Here is a 21,715-nt window from a genome sequence, read left to right on the forward strand (position 1 = left end):
GGGCATTTCTCCCCAGAAACTTCCTGTGTTGTTTAGCATGTTATATATTACATTGTTAAAGGAGACACGTGATTTATTTACACTTTCAGAGACTTTCCACAAAATCAGCAGCTGGCTCTTAGGTTGGGCTATTTATTCAAATGAACTTTATTAACCGCTGATCTGTTCCAGTCCTGAGGTACCACCAGAGTAATGGTGAAGAAAATTACCCCCGACTCTGGCCACTTCTTCCTTTCATATTTTCCACTTATCATTTTGTTTTCCCACCCTTTTTATTTCCTTTTATATCATTTAAATACAGAATGCTCCTTTAGGGGTTCTTTTTGCCCCAATGATTTTTTAAAACATACCCTATGGTGGTGTACGTCTTGGGGTATCATTGTCGAGAGTTCAGACACAGGCTTCCCCTTTGCTCTGTCTGGCCACTCTTGCCCCTCCCCTCCTTCATCCCTTAGTCAAATCTCAGTCAAAACATAGCTTTTATAGTTCTGCAACGACAAAAAAGCCGGCTGGCTGCTCTTGAGAGGCGTGCTTCTTCAAACAGCAATACAACCCACAGCCCACCTTCTTTCCTCAGAGCCCTCCGTCCCCACCCAGGAGGTGTCCCTGGTCTGTGCTCTGCTCTCCACTCCACCCCTGTGCCCTGTGCCCGGAGGCAGGAGCGAGTCCTGGCTGCTCCAGCTTCCTCCAGCCACCCTCGCACCCTCCGGGCACCACACAGGCAATGAGGAATCGGTTGCCTTAGACAGCCTGACACCTCTGGAGCCCCAGGGGGGATATAATTGGCCCTTAGAGTGACACTTCCTCCTGTAACTTTTATTTGCACCTATAGATCCAGGGGCTACAGCCTGAGGAGCCTACTCTCTATTATCTAGAAGTGCAAATAGAAATCACATTGAAGTATTGAGTTGAAGCCAGTTTTTTACTGTTATACTTAGGACAGGCTGTCTCCAACCAGGAGGGAGCATTTCTTTCGTTCTCCAATTTATTGCACGAGTATAACCTCTTCCATCACCTTTTAGGGCGGAATGGGAGGGCTGTTGCAAGGCCATTTTTTTCCATGGGAACTTTGTGTTTTGGAAAGCAGTGACCTGATGCCTCCTGCTCGCTGTGGATCAGAGTTGTTTTTATTTGGGGAAGCCAGTTTATCCATGTGGGTGGTTTCAAACTACACTGCTTCCTAGGAGGAGGGGCAAATGGGCACAATCATTGGTGCCAACTCACATGAACTATGCTTACGGGTTCAAATCCATTCCCTTGTTCATATTAATTTGCTTATCTTTTTTTCTCAGTTATCGATTCTGTTTATTCTTGATTCCCAGCATCCCCCAACACTTTTCACTTTAGCCATAAATGTTGCCAGTTTTCAGCTCAGAAAAAAAAAATCTGAGCACCATGCATTTCAGGTATGGTGAGTCCTGAGTGTTGACCGGCTCTGGGCAATGGTCTGCTGGGTCTGCAGAGCTCTGTGGCATCAGGACACAGCAGTGTAGGATCAGCACTTACATGGCCCCAGAGTGAGCGCCTCCCTAAATTCTGCATCCCAGGGGCCTCCCTCGCCTCACCCTTGTCTCGCCCTGATACACAGACACCGTATACCAGGGTGCTGACTGAAGCAATTTGCTGAACACAAAGCTCTTTGATACTTACAATATCTAACAGAGTCGGCTTAGAAGAGTTCAGTCGTCTGCTGCAGCACACGCGACGTAGTTTGTACTTGGCAATCGGAAGGGAAAGTAGGTATTTCCATGATACGTTATTTACTTCACACACAATTAGTTCTCCCCGGGAACGCACAGCTCTGCAGGGTCATTATTCCCTCCAGTGAAATTGCCGAAGCCCATCAGAAATTCCATGATCACAGTGGATGCCACACAACATGGGACTCTGTGCCATTGGGAATGTCCCACTGGGCTGCACAGGCTTCAAGACAAAAAGCAGTGACTGTTTTACAGAAGGAGGAGTGTGGCATCCGGCTCTCACTTCCACTCGGATGGCACACAGAATTCTGTGCGTGGTGCACGGGCTCACTGCAGTAGAGGTTCTCAAAGCCTGGTTCCCAGGCCTCCAGCAGCAGCAGCTCCTGGAAACCTTAGCAGTGCAAATCCTTAGGCTCCGCGGAAGCTCTAGGGGTGGGGCCCAGCAGTCTGTTCTAATAAACCCTCTCTCTGGGTCATTCTCAAGTTTGCAAACCACTGTGCTACAAGGTTCCTTACCTATTTCACATAAAACATGACTGGATCTTCAGAATTTTAGTTGCACTGTGTCAGGCAGGCTTCTGTTCCATAATCTGCTATAATGGAACGAAGTTTGCATCATGACCTTCTCAAGCCACCCACCACCACCACTGAGACAGTTGGGCTGTCTCTTTCCTCTGTGGCACCTCAGTGGTTCTCGACTCTGATGGCACGTTAGGATGACCTGGGGAGCTTTAAAAAAGATAAGGATGCCCAGGCTATGCGGCGACCCTGGGCGTGGGCCTGGGCATTGGTGTTTTAAGTTCCTTAGGTGATTCTAACGTGTACTTAGGGCCAGAACCACCAGCAGTAACACCCGTCCCTGGTACTTCCCTACTTTGGCCCTCTTGGTGCCATTCTCAACTATAAAGGCAAATATCCACATGACAAGGAGAATAGGTCAGTGGATAAGGAAGTCTGAGCATTTAAGACCACGGTGCTCATTCCTCAGAGGCCAGGCCACGTTTACAGAAAGAGCGACAGTGCTTTATCTTTTAGGTGGACAGAGAGGACCGAGTGAAATGTTCCCTGTTTCTTTCGTGTGTCACAGGCTGCCTGAGACCACTCGCCTCTTCTAATGGCTACGTGAACATCTCCGAGTTCCAGACCTCCTTCCCGGTGGGCACGGTCATCTCCTATCACTGCTTTCCCGGATTTAAACTCGAGGGGTCAGACTTTCTCGAGTGCCTACACAACCTCATCTGGTCGTCCAGCCCGCCCCGGTGCCTTGCTCTGGAAGGTAACACATCTTATTCTTTTGGAAGTTGAGTTTTGGATGATTAAAGTGGATGTTTCACTAGGAGGTGAAGGGCTGAGAATTACAATCAGCAATAACTTTTGTTCCCTGAGGACGCCGCGTGCCTCGGTCTCGAGCAGAGGCAGCAAAGCTGGTCATCTACCATGAAGCTATACTTACAACCAGACATAAAACTTGCTTCCCCCATCCTCAGGCTGAAAGAGGGACGGAGTGGATAAAAGAGAAAGTTTCAAGGATCAAAGGTTAAACTGCAAGAGATTGCAAAGTTAAATGAAATGTCTTCAAAAATTAATTTTCTCTGCACCACATGAAAACAGATTGCATTATAGCATCATTAATCTCATCCTTCGTTTTATTGTGTCAATGTTTCTTCCTATTTCCATGCATTTTATGGCTTAGCTGTAAATGTTTTGCTGCAAGCACATGCTCGGTAGCCTGAAACCAGGAGCTCTTTCCTCCCTGTTTTTGTTAAATACAGTCTGTGTGATTATTTTGGACTGTGGTTTAGTGAAGACCACCAATCAGTAGTATGAAGTAGTGAGGGGGACAGGGCATCATTGTCAGAATCAGGGCAGTTTGTGGGGGTAGAAGCCATAAAATCTTCTGCTGGGCAAGTTGGACAGGCTGGCACAGCCCTTGCTTTAACTCAGGTCTTGAAATTGTAATCAAAGAGAACAAACACTGATTTGCTTCTTGGCATCTGAACATGGTAGGCAGGAGGGGGTCTGTATGGGGAAAGAAAAAGAATGAAAGGAAACCTCCAATCAAGAGCCCCTCCAAAGCCTATTTTCAGCCTTTCTTGGGAAATGAAATGAGACACAATAGAATGTGGAAGCAAACGAGTCCTTACAGGCAGCATCTCTCCAGTGTGCACCTCAGAGCGGGAAGAGGTCAGAGTGGGAGGTGTGTTGGGGAGAGTGATGGTCGGAGGAATCAGAGGAGGCATCTCTTAAAGGAGACACAGGGACTTGGAGTGGGGTTGGCTGGAGCCATGGAGCCTCCTTGGAGAGGAGTGGGGAAAGGGGCAGAAGGGATGGGAGCCTGGTGCCAAAGCAGCGAGAATGCCAGGCCTGGGCCATCAGTCTTGCATTCTCCTAGGCTAGTAAGTGATGCCCCCACTCGCCCCTACTTCCCACCTATCCCAAATCCCCTAGGAGATCAGAGCCTACAGTAGAGATGTTGGATAAAATACAGAAAAATTCAGTTAAATCTGAATTTCAGATAAAGAAATAATTTTTTTTGGTGAGGAGGATTGGCCCTGAGCTAACATCTGTTGCCAATCCTCCTCTCTTTGCTTGAGGAAGATGTTCCCTGAGCTAACAAATGTGCCCATCTTCCTCTAGTTTGTATATGGGATGCTGCCACAACATGGCTTGATGAACAGTGCATAGGTCCTCGCCCGGGATCCGAACCCACGAACCCTGGGCCGCCAAAGCAGAGCTCACGAACTTAACCACTGCACCACTTGGCCGGCCCAACAAATAATTATTTAATATGAACATGTCCTAAATATTGCATGGGACTTACTTATGGTAAAAAATTATTCTTTCTTTACCTGAATTTCAAATATAACCAAATGTCCTCTATTTTTATTTGCTAAATCTGGCAACCCTAGCCTAGAGGGATCAGGGCATCCCCTCTATGTCCACCAGGGACAGTTTTTCTGCTGTCTGGACACTGCAGCAGGCCGAGGTCTGATGAAAGGGGGCTCTTCTGGTTCCTGGAGGTTCCTCCCTGCTCAGATAACCAGAAATAGAGGCTCGGTTAAAGGTATCGTTGTTATGATTATATCAATTTAAAGTGCCTATTATAAAATCTTATCAGATTTGGTTAAATGCCTTTCAGGCAGTCATGTTCTGATAAGCTTCGTTTTGGGACTTTGAAAGTATTTTTTAGGAAGCCTAGAGAATATGATATGAGTAGGCACAAACATGATCTGACTTCAAGGGGCAACAAGCTAAGGAGATGAACAGGAAGCTGTGCCTGGCTTCTGATTGGAAACGAGTCTCTGGTTTAACGCATGTCCCTTTTCCTCTGCCAGCTGGGTTATGGCCGAGGGATGATCCTGAAAACCCAGAGTGACAAATATCTGTGCCAGGAAGGCCACTTAACACCTTTTTCCCCTCAGGTTTTGTTTTTTTAAAATAATCTTTACATCTTTATTTGCAATTCATGTCCCTTTAAGTTATCTGATGGAATTCATTTGTGAGACCTTTAAATGCTACCCTGGCTAATGGCACCTAAGCCACGATTCTAAACTGAAAGGCACAGAGTGGACTAAAGGATTTTTTGTCTCAAGACTTGATAGAAACTGGGTTAAATGAAGCAGTGGGTTGAAATAAGAGGTAAGGATTCACAGAAAAGTTATCCAGATGTACCTAGGTGTTGGTTTGTCTTTCACTCTTGAATTGTATATCATCTTTTTAAAAGATAGTGCCTTATGTATGCAGTAGTGTCCTGGGGCATTCAACGTAGATGACCTGTCCCAAGGGTATCTACCCCATTGCTATATCACCCGCATTTTCCTCTCCTCTTTTTCCTGTCTTCCTTAGCACACAATTGGATTTTTCTTGATGGCATAGTGAACGTTATTGCACTGTGCTGTGGGATCGTGATGCTCTCAGGGGCTTTTAAATATATTAGGGCATCTGACCCCTACAGTGACTGGATCTGGACAGCTGTGTGGTCCATGAGCTTCTCAGCCCTTCCGCCTCTCCCTGCTAATCCATCCATCCATCCCTCAGCTGTCAGTGCACCTGTCACTGCAGCTCCTCTGCCTGCGACTCGTTTTCTAACCTGCTGCGAGCCAGGAGATGGAATCACTGAGATGATGGTGGAGGCCGTGTGATGTATTGATGAAGAGTGCGACTGACCTCCCACTGCCTTGCTACATGCCGGGTCTCCTACTTAATCATCTAACCTGGGGCAAGTACCTAGCCTCTAGCCTCCACTGCCTCATCCGTAAAGTGGGGGAGATGATTATACTTACCTTGTGGGACTGTAAGGATCCAGCGTGATAACACGTTTAGTGAAGTGCCTGGCACACAGTAGGTGGTCAATCAAATCTCCATCGTTATTATTGCCCTTAGAATTGTGTGCAAAGTCACAGTAAGTAAGTGAGAATGTGGGCATGACTGTGTGAAGAAGGCACCCAGGCTTTCTGCATATACATTGTGACACTATTTTGGTTGTTCCAATGGTGTTTTGGTTACTTGCACACTTTTAGCTGTGTTTGTATAAGATGAATTCTAGATAATGGAGGAAATACTGAACAACAATAATAGCCATTAATTTTGAGAGCTTACTGTGTGGCAGGCTCTCAACCACATGTTTGACACAGGACCTCATTTTGTCTTCCTCTTGCTCTTGTGAGGCATGTAGTATTTTTAACCCCATTTTACTGACGAACAAACCCAGGCTTCTAAAGTTTCAATATTTACTCCCAAAGTCACACAGCCAGTAAGTAGGGGAGCTGGGACTTGAACATGGGTCTTTGTCACTTCAAAGTTCATGCTCTTAATCATGAAGGTACTGTTTAACTTGTTCTGATTACTCTACAATCCAGCGGGGAAACAATTTGATATTTTTATAGCCGTTTTTTAAAGAGTCAAAGAATTTTTAAAGAATTATCGCATAGGAAGGAATTTGTCTTTCTGGTCTAGTTATCCTCCCTGTAGAAATCCCAGCTGCAGGGGACCATGAGCCCCAAGAGAGACCCTGCTGCCCACTGGGTGGCAGCGAGCTCTCACTGCTGCCCCCTAAGTGCCCATTAGTCTCGCACGTTACAGGGGAGCCTCACTCCAGCCAGTGGGCTGTCAGGGCTTGTAAGGTCTCCTTTCACAGACCACGAGACTGATACCTTGAAGGATGACTTGACTTGTCCAGACCTCCAACTCTTCGTCCATAGCTCTTTCTGCCATGTGGCGCCTCCTCTCCCTAGTGGAATGGAGAGCACCTTGTAAGGGCAGGCATCACTGGTGCCAACATTGAGTGACAGCTGTCACACTCCCATGTCAACAATCCCGTAATTGATGCCTAGCTTCAGGAAGGAGTTTGTGATTTGGAAGGAAGCGCTCTGGCAGCTTCCCCAAAGGTGCAGGTCCTGTGTTTCCAGGCCTGTGCTGTTGCTCCCATCTTCCTGAGAGTGGGTGATCCTGGAGCAGGTGCATTTCCCGTAGCTGTATGGAAGTTGTTAGAGCGCCCAGAATCACAAAGTCTAGAACCAGAATATTGCTACGTCATTTTAAAGTAGATGGATATATATATTTGGACTATTTGGACCTGGAAGGAGCTCCATATGTGTTGGCCTGTCTTGCTGTGGGTCTATGTGCTTTTCCTCAACTCTGTGTTTTCCATTCTTGGGCCATCTTCATCTCTGAGGCTCTCATCTCTCTCTGTCTCTTTCATACGCACACATACACACACACACACACACACACACACACACACTGAAACCAAGAAATATTTAAAAAAAAACCTTTGACAATGACTGTGGGCAGTTTCTCATTTATAAGTGCTAAGAACTCGGTTTATGTTGTCAGTGGTGTTTATCGAACACCTGCTAGGCACAGAGCAACACCAAATTGGGCACTGGGGAGTTACAAAGTAAGAAAAGAACATAATTCCTTACTTTCAAGAGTTTACAGTCTCCTGGGGAGAACAAGGTGACAAATCCCCTTATCCGGAGACTAGCATCATTACAGACGTGTCTGCATATGCACACGGCTACCTTTACCAAGGAGCACCTGAGTGCTTATGCATTTGGAAAGGGTGGAAGGAAAGTTCTAGTAGGTGATATCACAATTGTAAAATGAAAATTTCTACCCAGGGATTTATGGGGGTTTTGTTTATTTTTCTGGAGACTAAACAGAAGCATGTTTTCTGTCTCCACTTGAGCTTTGGGAAAAGAGAGAGTCTGAACATCTCACTCATTCGGAAGAACCGGCATTTTGAAGCTCTGTAGAGCTTGTCAGCCAAGGCAGCGTGCCTCAGTGTATGTGAGGGGTTTGAAGGGTGCGAATATAGAAGGATATTGAGGGGCATAAAAATAAGTACAGTCATGTGTCGCTTAACGACAGGAATACATTCTGAGAAATGCATCATTAGGCAATATCATTGTTGTGCGAACATCATAGAGTGTACTTACACAAACCTAGGTGGTGTAGCCTACTACACACCTAGGCTCTATGGTACTAATCTTATGGGACCACCGTTGAATATGCAATCCATCGTTGACCAAAACATCATGTCAACCTACAAAAACAGAAACCAGTTTAAGAGGCAAAGCGTTTATTGGGGATCAAAGAATTGCAATTTGGGGAGCACAGATTCAGGTAGAGACCCAAATAGTTTCCTGATTACAGGAGAGGGGCTCAGGGTTTTTATGGGGAAAAATGAGGGAGATGAGGTGAGTTGTATTAAAGAGGAGTTCATTGGTGCTAGATGAGGTAAGGCTGGGTTTGTACTTCATAGATTGGCTTGAGATTCGGTCATCAGGCAAAAGGCCAAACTTCATTGATTGGTTGGCGATTCGGTCATCAGCAAAGTCCAGTGTTATCAGGCCTTACAGACAGGATAGTCTTGTCCTTACTGACTTCTTGGAATGTTGGCGGTTTGGTCCAGTTTGGAAGATAAAGAAAACAAGACGTGCAAGGAAATTCTTCTGAAATGGCTGCCCTGGCTCTATTTTAATATAGCTCCACTCCTGTCATCTTTCACAGTCGTTAGGTGGCACATGACTGTAAATGAACCAACTGTTCAACAAATGGTTACAAGGAGGGCTGCATACACACACAGCGCTGTCTAAGAAGACGTACTAACTGCCCAGAATCCCTAGACACTGTGTTGTCGGGGCTGCAAATTCTGGCTACGGGCAGCTGGGGAAAGGGCTCTTTCTCTACGTGGGGAAGAACCATCCAAAAGCCGTAAGATTCTGGAACGTTCTCCTCACATTCAGGTTTTCAAATGGCCTGGAAGTAGCCCTGATGCAGGGTATCTGGTGACAGGAATTCCTGGGGACAGGTTAACAACAGCAGAGATCACATGACTGCATCTTTGAAGCAGGTAGCAAGGGCCGAGAGGACAGATGGTTGGAGCCAAAACTTGGAATTTGGAGTCCTTGGTTGTGACCTACCTACTTAAAGATTCCTCTGTCCCCCCAACTGTTAAATTAGAGGACTAGATTCTTTAACCAGAAGTTTTTCTTTCAGTAATCTCTAGGGAAAAAGATGGGATCAAATCTAGAAAGGACCAGTTAAACATTTAGTGAGATTAGAGTTTGAAAGGAAAGAAACCAAAATCTGGTATATGCTATTTTAAATAAACGCCTATGAGATTCAGTCATTCATCCAGTAAACATTTTTTATGTCCACATGCTGAGTATTTTGCAAGGTGCAAAGAATTCAGAGGCAAACAGGTGACACAAGGTCTCTGCCTGCTTGGCTCACACATCCCGTACGTGGGTCCTGAAATCTACACAGGTGGAGCTCTGTTCCAAATATTCCATTTGGAAGTTATCCAGGGCCTCTGGTGGTAGAGAAGATGGTTACCTCCTCTGAGGTCGCTGAGAAGGGGTTCTAAAGGGGGTCTCTATGGTTTTGAAAGCCTTGGGGTGGGTGGGGTTGGGGAATCACTTTTGGCTGTGTTGGGTTGGCTCTGTGACACAGTGCCCGGCCCCACTCAGAAGGCAGCCAGGCCACAGGCATTCCCGGAAGGCAGCAGGCGTGGACCCAGGGGCCCAGGGGAGTCTGTTGTGCTTGTGTGTTTGCTTTGCCCAAATAGGGGAATAAATCACTCCAGGAACTGTGGGTACCTGAGGTTTCGTTTGTAATGACTTAGGCAGTGGCCTCCCCAAGGCTGACCTTTGCAGCAGGCTCCTTCAGCCTTGTGGCTGGCATTTCTCCCAGGAACCAGCAAACCTGACCCCATTAGAAGCCGAACAGCTGAAACTTTTTGTTTTTAAATCCCACCAATCCCAAAACTCAGAAGGCCCGAAGTGATTTCTCCCCTTCCCATTCATTTCAGAACTCACACAGCCGGGGACGGAAGCTTAATCAGACATTTCAGATTCAATTACAGGGAATGCAGCAGCGTGATTTCCGAAGAACCTGCTTGCGCCCAGGGGTCCTTTTAGGTCTGCGTCCTTTTCTAAGAAAAGAAGGAAAAATAAGAAAGCAAAAACCCTGTTTGGCCAGATGTGAAATAACTTGAAAGGTTCCAATTTGGGATCAAAACTCAAAGCCAGTTTGGATGTGGAGGGTTCCCAGTTCCCAAGCCGCCTTTGTGGTCCGCTTTGTTCCCGAGTCAAAACTCTGTTCCGGTACAAGAGGCGCCCGAAGCGATTTCTCCCTCCAGGAGCCCTGCCTTCGCGCAGAAGCGCCTCGGGACTTCAAAGTGAGTCCTGTGTAGGAACAGGAAAGACAGCAGCCAAATCGGGACCTCCTCAGATAAGACCTGCCCTGCCTTCTTAGGAGAGCATGAGAGCCCCTGGGAGGGAGCTCCGGGGGTGACACTCAGAGGTGTAATTACAGCCGCCCCTGTGCCAAGGTTGTTCCCATTTTCCAAAGGGGAAATTCAAAGCAAGGAGCCCGGGCCTGTTCCAAAGAAGGTTGCTGTAAATTATTGTCGGTGATGAGGTCGCGTCGCTAAGCCATCCCCCCAGCAGAGTCTGGACACTCTCCTGGTGGAACTTGTGCCCCTCTGCCTGTCACCCTTCCCCAGACAAGTGAGGGAGAGTCGGGTCTCTCGAGCTGTCTTGCCTGGAGATCCTCAATAAGAGAGTGTCGAATTGGACCCCTTAATTAGCTGGAAAGTCTTCTGCGTTGAATTTTAAGTGGATCAAGGGAATGACAGGACAAAGTCACAGCAGGGTTTAATGGCGCTGATTTGGGATCATCGATCGGAGAATTCAGAGCTTAGAAAGCCTTAAGCACCACTATTGACCTTTCCCCCACTGCCCCTGCGCACCCCGGCACCTCCGTTGCAAAGGTGAATTGGCAGTGCCAGAGCTGAGGGAGTGTGTCCAAGGCCTGTCCCTGGACGGCCAGTTGGGGTTCCCACACCCACGCCCCAGCTCTGCACCATCAGGCGGCCCTGCCGTTGGGAGGCCCATGCCACTCAGTCTCCTCTCCCTTCCTGCCCTACATTCTTTTTTTTTTTCTTTTTTTTTTTTGTGAGGAAGATCTTCCCTGAGCTAACATCCATGCCAATCCTCCTCTTTTTGCTGAGGAAGACCAGCCCTGAGCTAACATCTATTGCGAATCCTCCTCCTTTTTTTTTCCCCCTTTTTCTCCCCAAAGCCCCAGTAGATAGTTGTATGTCATAGTTGCACATCCTTCTAGTTGCTGTATGTGGGCCGCCACCTCAGCGTGGCCGGAGAAGCAGTGCGTCGGTGCGTGCCCGGGATCCAAACCCGGGCCGCCAGTAGCAGAGGACGCGCACTTAACCGCCAAGCCACAGGGCTGGCCTCCTGCCCTACATTCTTGAACAGGGAGAAGCCACACTCAGAATTTCATCTTCCGGGGAGCAGCTCCGAGACAGAAAGGGCCTTGTTCCCCCCTGCATTCCTGGCACATGGTATCTGTATTCAACAGAGTGTAGCAGTTGTAACTAAAACTGCCTTTGATTCATTTTTTGGACAGTTTTTGGATGCCTACTCTATGCCAGGCACTGTGGAGTTACCTTTAAAACATGATTTCTCATCCTCATGACCATGATGAGAAGTGTGGTGCCAACTGGCAGATGTGGAAACTGAGGGTCAGAGAGGCCACCCTTCACCGTGCTCACAAGTGGCCCAGCCCACGTGCCTCCTGAGACCACCTTGCTCTTCCAGGCACCTCTAGGACCCAGAGTACCTGCTGTAAATTAGGGTCTGGATTCTAATCCTAGCTCTGCTGCTTGCTGGCAGGGGAGTTCATTTCCTCAGATGGAAAGGGAAGGAGCTGGAAGACTTGATCTCCCAGGCTCCTTCCTGGCAGCCACATTCTTTGACTCTGCTCTTAACCAGAACACACTGTTCCCAGAGAGGCTGCCCTGTCCTCGCTGGCTCTGGGAGGTGAAGCAGAGGGGTAGGGGTGCCAGGAGAGTTTCTGCCCTTGATGACCAGGGGGGCAGCAGGGAGAGGAGGCAGATGTTTGCTGAGGGTCATCGAGGCACCAGGCACTTCATTTGTTATCTTTCGCCTCAAAATGACTCCAGGTGTTATTCTCCCTTCGTGGAACGTGGCCTCACAGATTGAGTTGCAGAGCCAAGACTCAGAAGCAGCCCTGACGTGACACCCCCGCTGTGCTTGTTCTCTGCACTGTGCTGGCTTCCACGAGAGAGGCGGGATCCCTGCCTTCTGAGTCATCTGCTCAGCTGCCCACGGGCCACGTTTTTTTCTGCTAACGTTCCCTGTAACCTGGATTTTTATCATGTGAGAGTTTTTGGAGGAGGAAGAAGGATACACTATGATTTGGCCCAAGCTGCACTGCGTAGAATGGTGGGCAGTGTAGGAATTTTCCTCTCTTCCTTCCCTCCCTCCCTCCTTCCTTCCCAGGTAGGGCTCTGGCACCAGCCAGAGATGTACTAAGCGCTGTGGGGCCATTGCTATTAGGAATCCAAGTCCTGCTCGTCTCAACTGGAGTGATAATAGCAGTGACCAACGGGTCACCCACACCCCCTCAGGCCTTCCACCGTCAGAATAGAGCAGCTGGCTAGGACCGTGGTCTCCATTAGCCTCTCCTGGGCTCTCAAGCTCCCTGCAGACTCACCCACGATCCTGCCAGCAGCTGGATCCAGTATGAAATTGAATCAGCAGAAAATGAAGAAAAGAGCAATGAATGCCTTTTTTCTCTCTTCCTTATCCAGTAGAGCAGTGGGGCCTCTATTCAGGGGAAGATGGAGGGAGGGTTTCTCCTTTATCTGCTTGCCCCAACCTATACCCTTCTCTCTTCTTCTCAGCCTAATGTAAGAGGTTTGTACAAGGCTAGGTAATACTCGGTCAGATGGCTTTGGACTCCTACCCCCAAGGTTCTGAGGCCCAAGATGTCCCCTAGGCAGCAGAGAGGCCTGAGGCAGCTCTGTCCTGGCTGTTTTACATATGTGCATACTGTGTTCCCACTTCAGATTTATTTGAAGAAAGAACTTGCCAGTGTGAAGTATGAAAATCACCCATCCAGTTCTGTCTCCTTAGGAACTTGAGACCAGAGAATTGAAATGATTTGCTGGGTCACACAAAAATAACCCCCTCTCCTCACACCCCCAGCCTTCACGTGTGTGAGTGGATGGCGAATTTAGACCCCTCATGAGGAACCCAGCTTACACCAAAGTCTTATGGGATTTTTAGATCTTATTCTCAAAAACGGGAGAATCTTCAGTTCCCTGTGAAGACAAATGTGTGTTCCCTGGGCCTGGGAAAGAGGAAATCTCAGGCCCTCCCCCTCTCATATGTCAGTGACATCAGCTAGGGAAAACTTGTCTGAAACAACAGGGAGGTGGCTTTCTGGACTGAAAATGTGCCCTACTTCTTGGCACATACGTTACTCCGTAGCATCCTCTTCTGCTGTGTTGTTTCCTGGCAATGAACATTCCTGCATGTGGCACTTCCCCATGACCCTTGACCCTGGCAAGGTTTTTTTATTAGAGAGAAATGCAAAATAGCAAGTGGTCCTGTTAATTTATTGTTCACCAGCAACAGTAAATTATTCTAATACCATTTCCATGTACTGTTCATACATTACAGCAGAGTGATCACAAGATAATAGCTGTCTGCGTGCCATACCTGCATTTCTCAGGGATCACTGTGCTGAATTCTTGCTCTTTGTTTTTTTAAAATAAGTAATTGCCACTGTAGCTTCTTCCTCTTCTCGGTCACACATCTCTCTTGTACTCAAGAGCAGATTGTGCCGTGGCATCAAGAGGCTTCATTATTTTTTTTTCTATATTGAGTCCAGAAACACTGATCTTTCTGTCCTAAGAAAACCAAGAGACCTTGTTCCTATTTTTCAAGTAGAACTAAGTTCTCAGGCTTCCCTGCTAGTACTTTACGGGCTCTTTTTCTCTTGAATTTTGTGACTCCTGACTTGATGGATAGCCCTGACTTCTTCCTCGTCCTCTCTCTCCGGGTCTGCTCTTCACTGGCCCTAGCTCCTTGGTGGGACCCTGTCTCAGCACCTTGCTTTTCTTGTAGCCTCAGTCGAAACGTGTGACCATCAAGCCTCCAGCTCCCCTGGACTCCTAGAATTAGATTTCTTTTCCACCTCATTCAAATGAAGAGATTTACATTGAAGTCGAAGGAAGAAGAAAAGTGCTTCTTTTTCCCACCAAGGGCCCACCATGGGATCGTAGAATTCTGGAGCCGTTTCTCCCATCAAATCAAGTTATGAAGAGAACACCAACGGAAGAGTTGAATACCCCCTTCCCCCACCACACACTCACATTCAGAAATGGGATCCCACTAGGCTCGAGCCCAGCTTCTCCCAAGCCCTCCATTCCTCTGCTCTCACCAGGGCAGGCAGCCTGTCCTGGGGCCTGCATCGGCCCAGGGGACACAGTGGATCTGAACCCAGGCACCATCACTTGTGTCTTTGTGGAAATGTCTCTTGGGTGCAAGGCGCAGGGATAGGGCTGAATCATTAGTCAGTGAATGAATCTAGAGATTGGAGACCCGCCTCCTGCTGTGGATCTGTTGAAGCCCTTTGTCAGACTGTGTCAGTAGAAATGCTGCAAGTTTTCTACAGTGACAGCTACTCATCCATGACAAGAATCCTACACACAAACTTCTCCCGGGGCCCACCATTCTGAATTCGTCTGAATTCCACATCTTCCATGGCAGCTGAGATCTTGGAGGCCAGGGTAGATGTTGTTGGGGGCAGAGGGGTGGGGAACCAGTCTCTTTCTTTTGTTGGATTCGTGGTTCTCACCAAAATGTGTTCCCACTTTACCTTGTAGTCTCCTCATATTTTTGAAAAACTCACAGGCATGCAGGCTGAGGTCTTTATTTTGTGATGTTTAAATGTCAGGTCACTGAAAAGAGTGCAGAGCTAAGCATTAGCCGAGCTGCAACCAGTAGTTGGAGCCACTAGCTTGTGCCAAGAGGGTGACTTCATTATGCTCAGAAAATAGATGACCAGCACAAATGGGAAGATCTCCATGTTTGTCCTTAAACTCTAGAATATCTTCTCCATCCCTGCTCCAGGCAGAATTTATTTCCTTCTTTCCTCTCTGGGAAGTTGAAGACTTGTATTTGATGACTTGTACGGTCATAAAACCTCTTGCAATCAGGTACAACATAGCAGTAGTAAATCCCTTTAGTCACTCTGTGGGCCTTTTTCAGGCTGGGAGTCACTAGGAAGTATCACGCTGCAGGGTGGTTTTGGGGTCATTCGTCTCCAGCTCCCAACCCATCCCCACTTGTCTTCATAAATGATTGCCAGAATTCCCTATCTTTTTTCCCCAAAGTAGTTAGACATTTGGGTGATAGGCAGGTAAAATAGTCACACCTTTCCATGTCCATCTTGCTGTCTTGTGTCATTCATTTTTTTTCATAGAACCTGTAACCATAAATGCCTGTGTTCACAGTCATTTTCTCTTTTTGTACAGGAGGAGGGTTTTTTGTTGTTTTTGCAAAAAGATGGTGCCTGACTCTAAATTATACCCAGATTTCTCTAAAGTTAAAGGGCTTAGCTGAGATGGTGCTTCATCTGATACTTCATCTTTTCCTGGAGTAACTGTGGCTCCTGCAGAAAAGTCTAGGACTTCACTCACATTCTTCGCTCACTTTACTCTTTGATGAATGAGAACCTAATGCATTTTCTAACACCATCTCTTCCATTCGTAGGAAGGGATTTAATAGTTCCAGGCATTAGGAATTCAGATTTTAAAACTCATCCTTAGCTCAAACAATCACAATCACTGTGCCTACATCAGTCTGGGTTTTCATACCATAGACATCTTATCCGAGAGAAATTTTTTTGAATTGGGCAGAAAAGTAAATTTGTAGGAAGCTGGGGAGCCAAGAATTCTACATACAGCCATGGCTAAGATAGCATGTGAGAGGAACCTTGCTCTGCCGTACTGCTTGACATCTTCAAAGATACTGTGGCCCTTTGAGTTAACTATGGATGACCCTCTACTGTCCCCAAAGCACAAGGCTCCCTAGCCTGGTTTCTGCTGACACTACCCAAAGAGAAGAATGACTGATTTCTCCCCAAGGAGCTCTTAGGGTTCGAGGCCCGGGATTCAGGCTTTCTGTGTTACTTTGACCACCCCTCCCCCTCCATTGCAGCACATCTCACAAATTAACCACTTTAATGTACACGATTGTTTTTTACTTCACTTTGGGGAAATCTTGGTGTCTAGTTATTTCAGACAGACATTCTGACATCAGTCAGGAGACCTTCCTGCTCCAGCCAGCTGCTTCCCCATGGACCTGGCCCAAGAGCTTGGCCTCCACCTCCCAGGCCAAGGATGGACTCATGCTGTATTAGTTTCCTAGAGCTGCTCTAACAAAGTACCGCAAACCCGGTGACTTAAAACAACAGAAGTTTATGTTCTGACAGTTCTGGAGGCTAGAAGTCCGAATTCAAGGTGTCGGCAGGGCTATCTTCCTTTTGAGACTGAGTAGAGTCCTTTCTTTCCTCTTCTAGCTTCTAGGGCTGGCCTTGGCATTCCTTGGCTTGTAGCTACACTGTTCCAGTCTCTGCCTCTGTCGTCACATGACATCCTCCCTGTGTGTCTGTGTCTTCACATGGCCGTCTTCACTCTGTGTATCTCTTCTCCTCTTATAAGGACACCATTGGATTGGTGTTGGACCAAAGTCATATTGGATTAAGGGCCCACCCTACTATAATATGACCTCATCTTAACCTGATTACATCTGCAATACACCAGATTTCCTAATAAGGTCACATTTACAGGTACCAGGGGTTAGGACTTCAACATGTCTTTTTGGGGCGCATATTCAACCCACACCACATGCTCTCTCTGCTTTGGCTTGAGAAGAAGCAGATGCCCCTTCTGTCTTCCCTCTACCTCTTGCTTCCAGGTTTAAAGGGCTGTCTTCAAAGCTTCCCAAATCCCAGTTGGCCAGCATCCTTTGGACTCTTCCCACAGCCCTTTTGTGAGCTAGCCTCTCCTCTGGCCCAGGACACAGCACCCTGTTTATGCCCACCGAACCAATGGGAACACTCTTGTGTCCATCAGGGTTCCTCCATCTCACCTTTCTTCTCTCTCTAGAGACCCCAAGGCTTTTCCAAACTCTAACCCTGCTGTGCACAACCCACATCTTAGCACATAAAGAAGTCATTGCTCTCACATCTGGCCCTTGGGTGGCCTACCTTCCCTTTCCCCTGTGCACACTTAAAACCCCACGGCAAGAATCAGTGAGAGAGCCCAGCCTTGGAGTAAACCTCACTTAAGGTCAAATCCCAGCGCTGCTATTTATTTGCTGGGTGACCTTGGGCAGGTAACTTCCTCTTTCTGAGCCTTGATTCCCTTATCTGTATAAATAAGGCAATAATAACACCTGCTCTGCAAAATTGTTGTTAGGATCAAGTGAACTAGTGCATGTACACTGCCCTCGCTGGAGGTGGTTGTTAAAAGTTGTTATTGTAATTACTGCGTGCATGTTTATCTCACTGGCTCATAATATAGCTAATAACAACTGTCTCTGTTTATTGAGCATCTTCTTTTGTGCCAGGCACTGTGCTTGCTGATTCTCAGATATTATTTCTAATTTTTATGAAAGCCCTGCCATGTGGGTATTACTTTTCTTGTTTTACAGATGATGGAAACTAAAGCTGGCTCAGAAAGAGGTTAAGTAAAATGCCCAAGTGTTTGAGCCAGGATTTGAACCCAAGAAGGTGCACTTCGCACTGTGTGAAGCTGACTGTGGATCTTGCATTCATCCACTGATTTGTTTACATCTTCTCAGCCTGTCTCACGTTCTCGCTCTCACACTGTCTCCTGTTCTGTTCTTCCAGCTGATTTTTCCCTTTCTAACTCGCCTTTCACTGTCTATGACTTCTAAGTCGGCGGTTCTCAAATTTGTTCAGATGTCAGAAAAGCATGGTACTTTTCACAGATGAGCATACTTTTTTTTTGGCAGAACGCTAAGAAATACTGCATAAGTATTTCTTATGCAGAAAGAAGCCCTCTTGCTGTTTATTTTCCATGTGTAATACAGAACCATACCCGTAAGTGTGCATGTACACATGTGGACACACTGAACACAGCTAGAAACAAAGCGTGACCAGTTGCTTCCCACTATTATGAATGTGTACTCAATTATTTATTTCCAATTATTTATTCCTGCTAGGATTTGCTAATAGACAAGAACGAGAAGGCCCCAGAAATTTAAGAAAAAATTTATGGGAGAAAAAATTGAAGTTTAGAAAATTTGATACATGAATTTATCAGTGTGGCACTTGGTCCAGTTTGTGGAGAGAGAACTTAAAAATTGCAAGGATAAGCTGGCAACATTTAACTCGAGCGTGGCTGATGGCGGAAGGGTCTGCCGGTTGCAGAGAGGGGCAGAAAGGACCTACTCCAGATGTCCCCTTACCTGTGGGCTTTCTGTGCAAACGCGTGGGACACACACTCCTTTTTAACCTTGTGCCCCTGATTTCTCTCCCTTTCAAAAAATTCAGATGCCCCGATTACCCTCAGGAATTCCAGCTGCAGGGGAATCCTCTTTTGGAAAAGGTTCACACACATCAGGACGCTTTGACACCACAGAGATCTTGTAATTTATTTTCACCTTGTGGCGATTAAGGCTCTTCTCGTCTGAGCTGCTGGTGCTCTAGTCACTGCAAAGAAAGCAGAGCAGCCTCCTCAGAACCCAGAAACACGTGTCAGCTTTTGATTCTGGCGCCAGCCTTTCCTTGCTGCAAAAGGCCATCAGAGTAAATCACAGTTTTACAAGTGCTCCCCCACATGCGTGCTCCTCCCTGGCTTCATCGTGTCTCCCAGCTCAGACACACTTCAGATTTCTCATGTGAAGCTGTGTTTTTTTCTTGCACTGAAGCTTCATAGTTGTCATCAGATGCATTCTGTATATCTTCAGGGACACCCTCATGTGGTGGCTCCGAGTTGGAAAGCAGATCAGAGCCCATCCCTCGGGGCTGCTGGGTAATATCGATCTTAAATTTGATCTGTCAGCACATCTGTGAGCAAGTAAACACCAGGCCCCAGCCAGCCAGGAATAAACAAAGCCCCAGCCTCGCCAACATTTGCTTCCTCGAGTGGACGCATTTATTGGCCTTCCGTGTTGTAACAGCAAAAGAAGTGGAAAATGTAATATGCTGTATAATGTTTATTGATTTTTCCTGAGCTAAAAGCTAAGTTTTGGACGTAGCCTTGGAAACAGCTATGACTTTGGCGTGGAGGGTTCCATCCAGCTCCTTGGAATCATTACCCAAGCTTAGATTGGACTGGGGACAGCTGGTGCAATGGCAGCTTTGATTATTAGGAGCCAGCAGAACTCCTGAAGGCAGAGGGTTGGGTGGGTCTGTCCATGTATGGAGCAGCGACTGTGCTCCTGCTTCCTATGAGTGTTGCTCAGACGACGCGGTGGGTTGTCTTGAGATGGTGCCCTCGCACTCCATACACAGAATCCTGGCTTCCCCATCACTTCCCCAGGCTCTTGCAGGCCGGCTGTGGCCCAGATTCTGGCATTAAGAGAGAGCTTTCTCTCCTCTTCACCACTGAACTCAGCCACGAAGTTTCCTCATGTCCCGGGGCAGCTTCCCAAACGGTACTGTGCATGTGAATCACCTGAAAATCTTGCTAAAATGAGGTTTCTGATTCAGTAGGTCTGGAGTGTGGCTTGAGATTATGCATTGCTAACAAGCTCCCAGCTGATTCCAAAGCTGATGGTCCATGGACTCGACAACAAGGGTCTGGTGGAAGGTGAAGACCCAGACCAGCTACCGTGTCCATTTAATTCTCACACTGGCTCCACTGAATGTTGTAAGCCATCCATCCCAGCAGCTGGAGAGTGGAGGGAGTTTCATTTTCCCCAGCTCTCTGTTGCAACTGCCTGAGGCAGCGCTCGGCACTCTGACTCCCCACCTGTGGAGCTTTGAAGACCTGCCAAACCCAGGACCTGCCCCAGGCCAATTAGGCAAACTCCCCAGGTGATGCTAATGTGCAGACTTAAGTCATTAAGACACTCTTCAAATGCAGCATTGATATGGCAGGGAGGGTGGTGCTGGTCACCACAGCAGGGAACAGCAGGAGAGGGAGTGCTTTGCTGTTCCTCACTGTGTATGGTAGACCACTGCTCTAAGAAGGTTCCCCAAAATGCATCGTGGCTCAAACAAAATAGGAGTTTATTTTCATGCAGCGGTATTAGTGAATGTGGTCAGCCAGGGCCTCTTCTCCACCAAGTCGTTCAGGGGCCAGTGGAGGCTCTGCTGTCTCCAAAATGTGGCTTCTAAGGTCCCCTTGAGGGGTTGTCTCCATTCTAGTGAGCCGGAAGCTTGGAAGAGGTTCATGGATCAGGCCTGGAAGTAGTATTTATCATTTCTATTGATATTCCATTGACTAGAACTTAGAGGGACAACGCAGACAGCTCTGTGTCCAGGAAGAAGACAGGAAGAGGATTGTGGTGAGCAGCCTGCAGCCTCCACCTCCAGCCCTGCGGGGTAGATCTGGGTGCAGAGACTAAAGGGGCCGCTCTTTCCTACATGAAGAGCATCCAGGGGGCTGCATGAACCTTTGGAAGAGTAAGAATGAAGACATCCAATCCAAGCACCCAGACTCATGGCTCAGAAGGATTAAAAAAAAATTAGAGGCTATAGATTATAGTGTTCTACATTCTTCTGTCCCCCCAAGATAATTTGTGTGACTAGTCACAAGGCACATAGACTATTTTTAAACCTCATTTTCCTCTTTTGCCCATAGTGAAATATATAATTGGGTTAAGGACTGTGATAAGTGATATATAATTCTCAACTCTAAGCTTCCCCACCCCCCACCCCACTGCCAAGCAATGGCCTCACCTCATAGTTCATTTAGAAGGTGGGAGCCGTCAGATAGCAACTCGGCCATCTCTCTCCACCGCCCTGGCTTCGGATCTACTCGTCCCTGTGTCCAGCTCATCTCCCCTCTGGCTCCCTCCTGCTCCTGTCAGAGGCCAGTCTGTCCACTCGTGTCATATGATCACAGCTCCTTTCACCTTCTTAATGACTTCCCTCCTTCCGTCCCCCTTCCCACCCTGCATCACCAGTCTTGTCCTCCATGTTGGACAGCTCCCATATACAGTTGTGCGACCCATAACAACCTTTCGGTCAAGGATAGACTGCGTATACAACGGTGGTCCCATAAGATTAGTACCATATAACCTGAGTTTGTAGTAGGCTATACCATCTAGGTTTGTGTAACTGCAGTCTATGATGTTTGCACAATGACGATATTACCTAATGGCACATTTCTCAGAACGTATCCCTGTCGGTGTGTCGCATGATGGTATAACATGAAAACAAGGTCTAGAGCCCTGTGGGGGTTGAGCAGAATCCCCCCGGCCCTCCAGCGGCCCCTTTTGCTGCTTCCCTTCAGCAAACCTGCTCTAATGAGTCCTCTACAGTTCCCACCCCGTTCACTCAACTCACTCCAAAATGCCTCCCCCTGCCACCACACTATGGAAATTGCTTTCTTCAAGGTTACCACTGACTTTCATGTGGCCAAATCCAGGGGTAACTTTTCTGTTCCCATCTTTCTCAGCTTGCTAGGCCACTCCTTT

General features: G+C 47.3%; 1 protein-coding gene across 2 annotated transcripts in view; it reads left to right on the forward strand.

Annotated features, from left to right (window-relative positions):
• Positions 1-21,715, forward strand: part of SUSD4 (sushi domain containing 4) — a 123,228-nt gene that overhangs the window by 83,929 nt on the left and 17,584 nt on the right. For both annotated transcript variants that reach the window (XM_058533645.1, XM_058533644.1), the window contains exon 5: positions 2,788-2,976. In XM_058533645.1, the coding sequence (XP_058389628.1) occupies positions 2,788-2,976 (189 nt within the window). The remainder of the gene's footprint in view (positions 1-2,787; positions 2,977-21,715) is intronic.

The sequence above is a fragment of the Diceros bicornis genome, chromosome 38 (genome assembly GCF_020826845.1).
Source record: "Diceros bicornis minor isolate mBicDic1 chromosome 38, mDicBic1.mat.cur, whole genome shotgun sequence".
Taxonomy (NCBI): domain Eukaryota; kingdom Metazoa; phylum Chordata; class Mammalia; order Perissodactyla; family Rhinocerotidae; genus Diceros; species Diceros bicornis.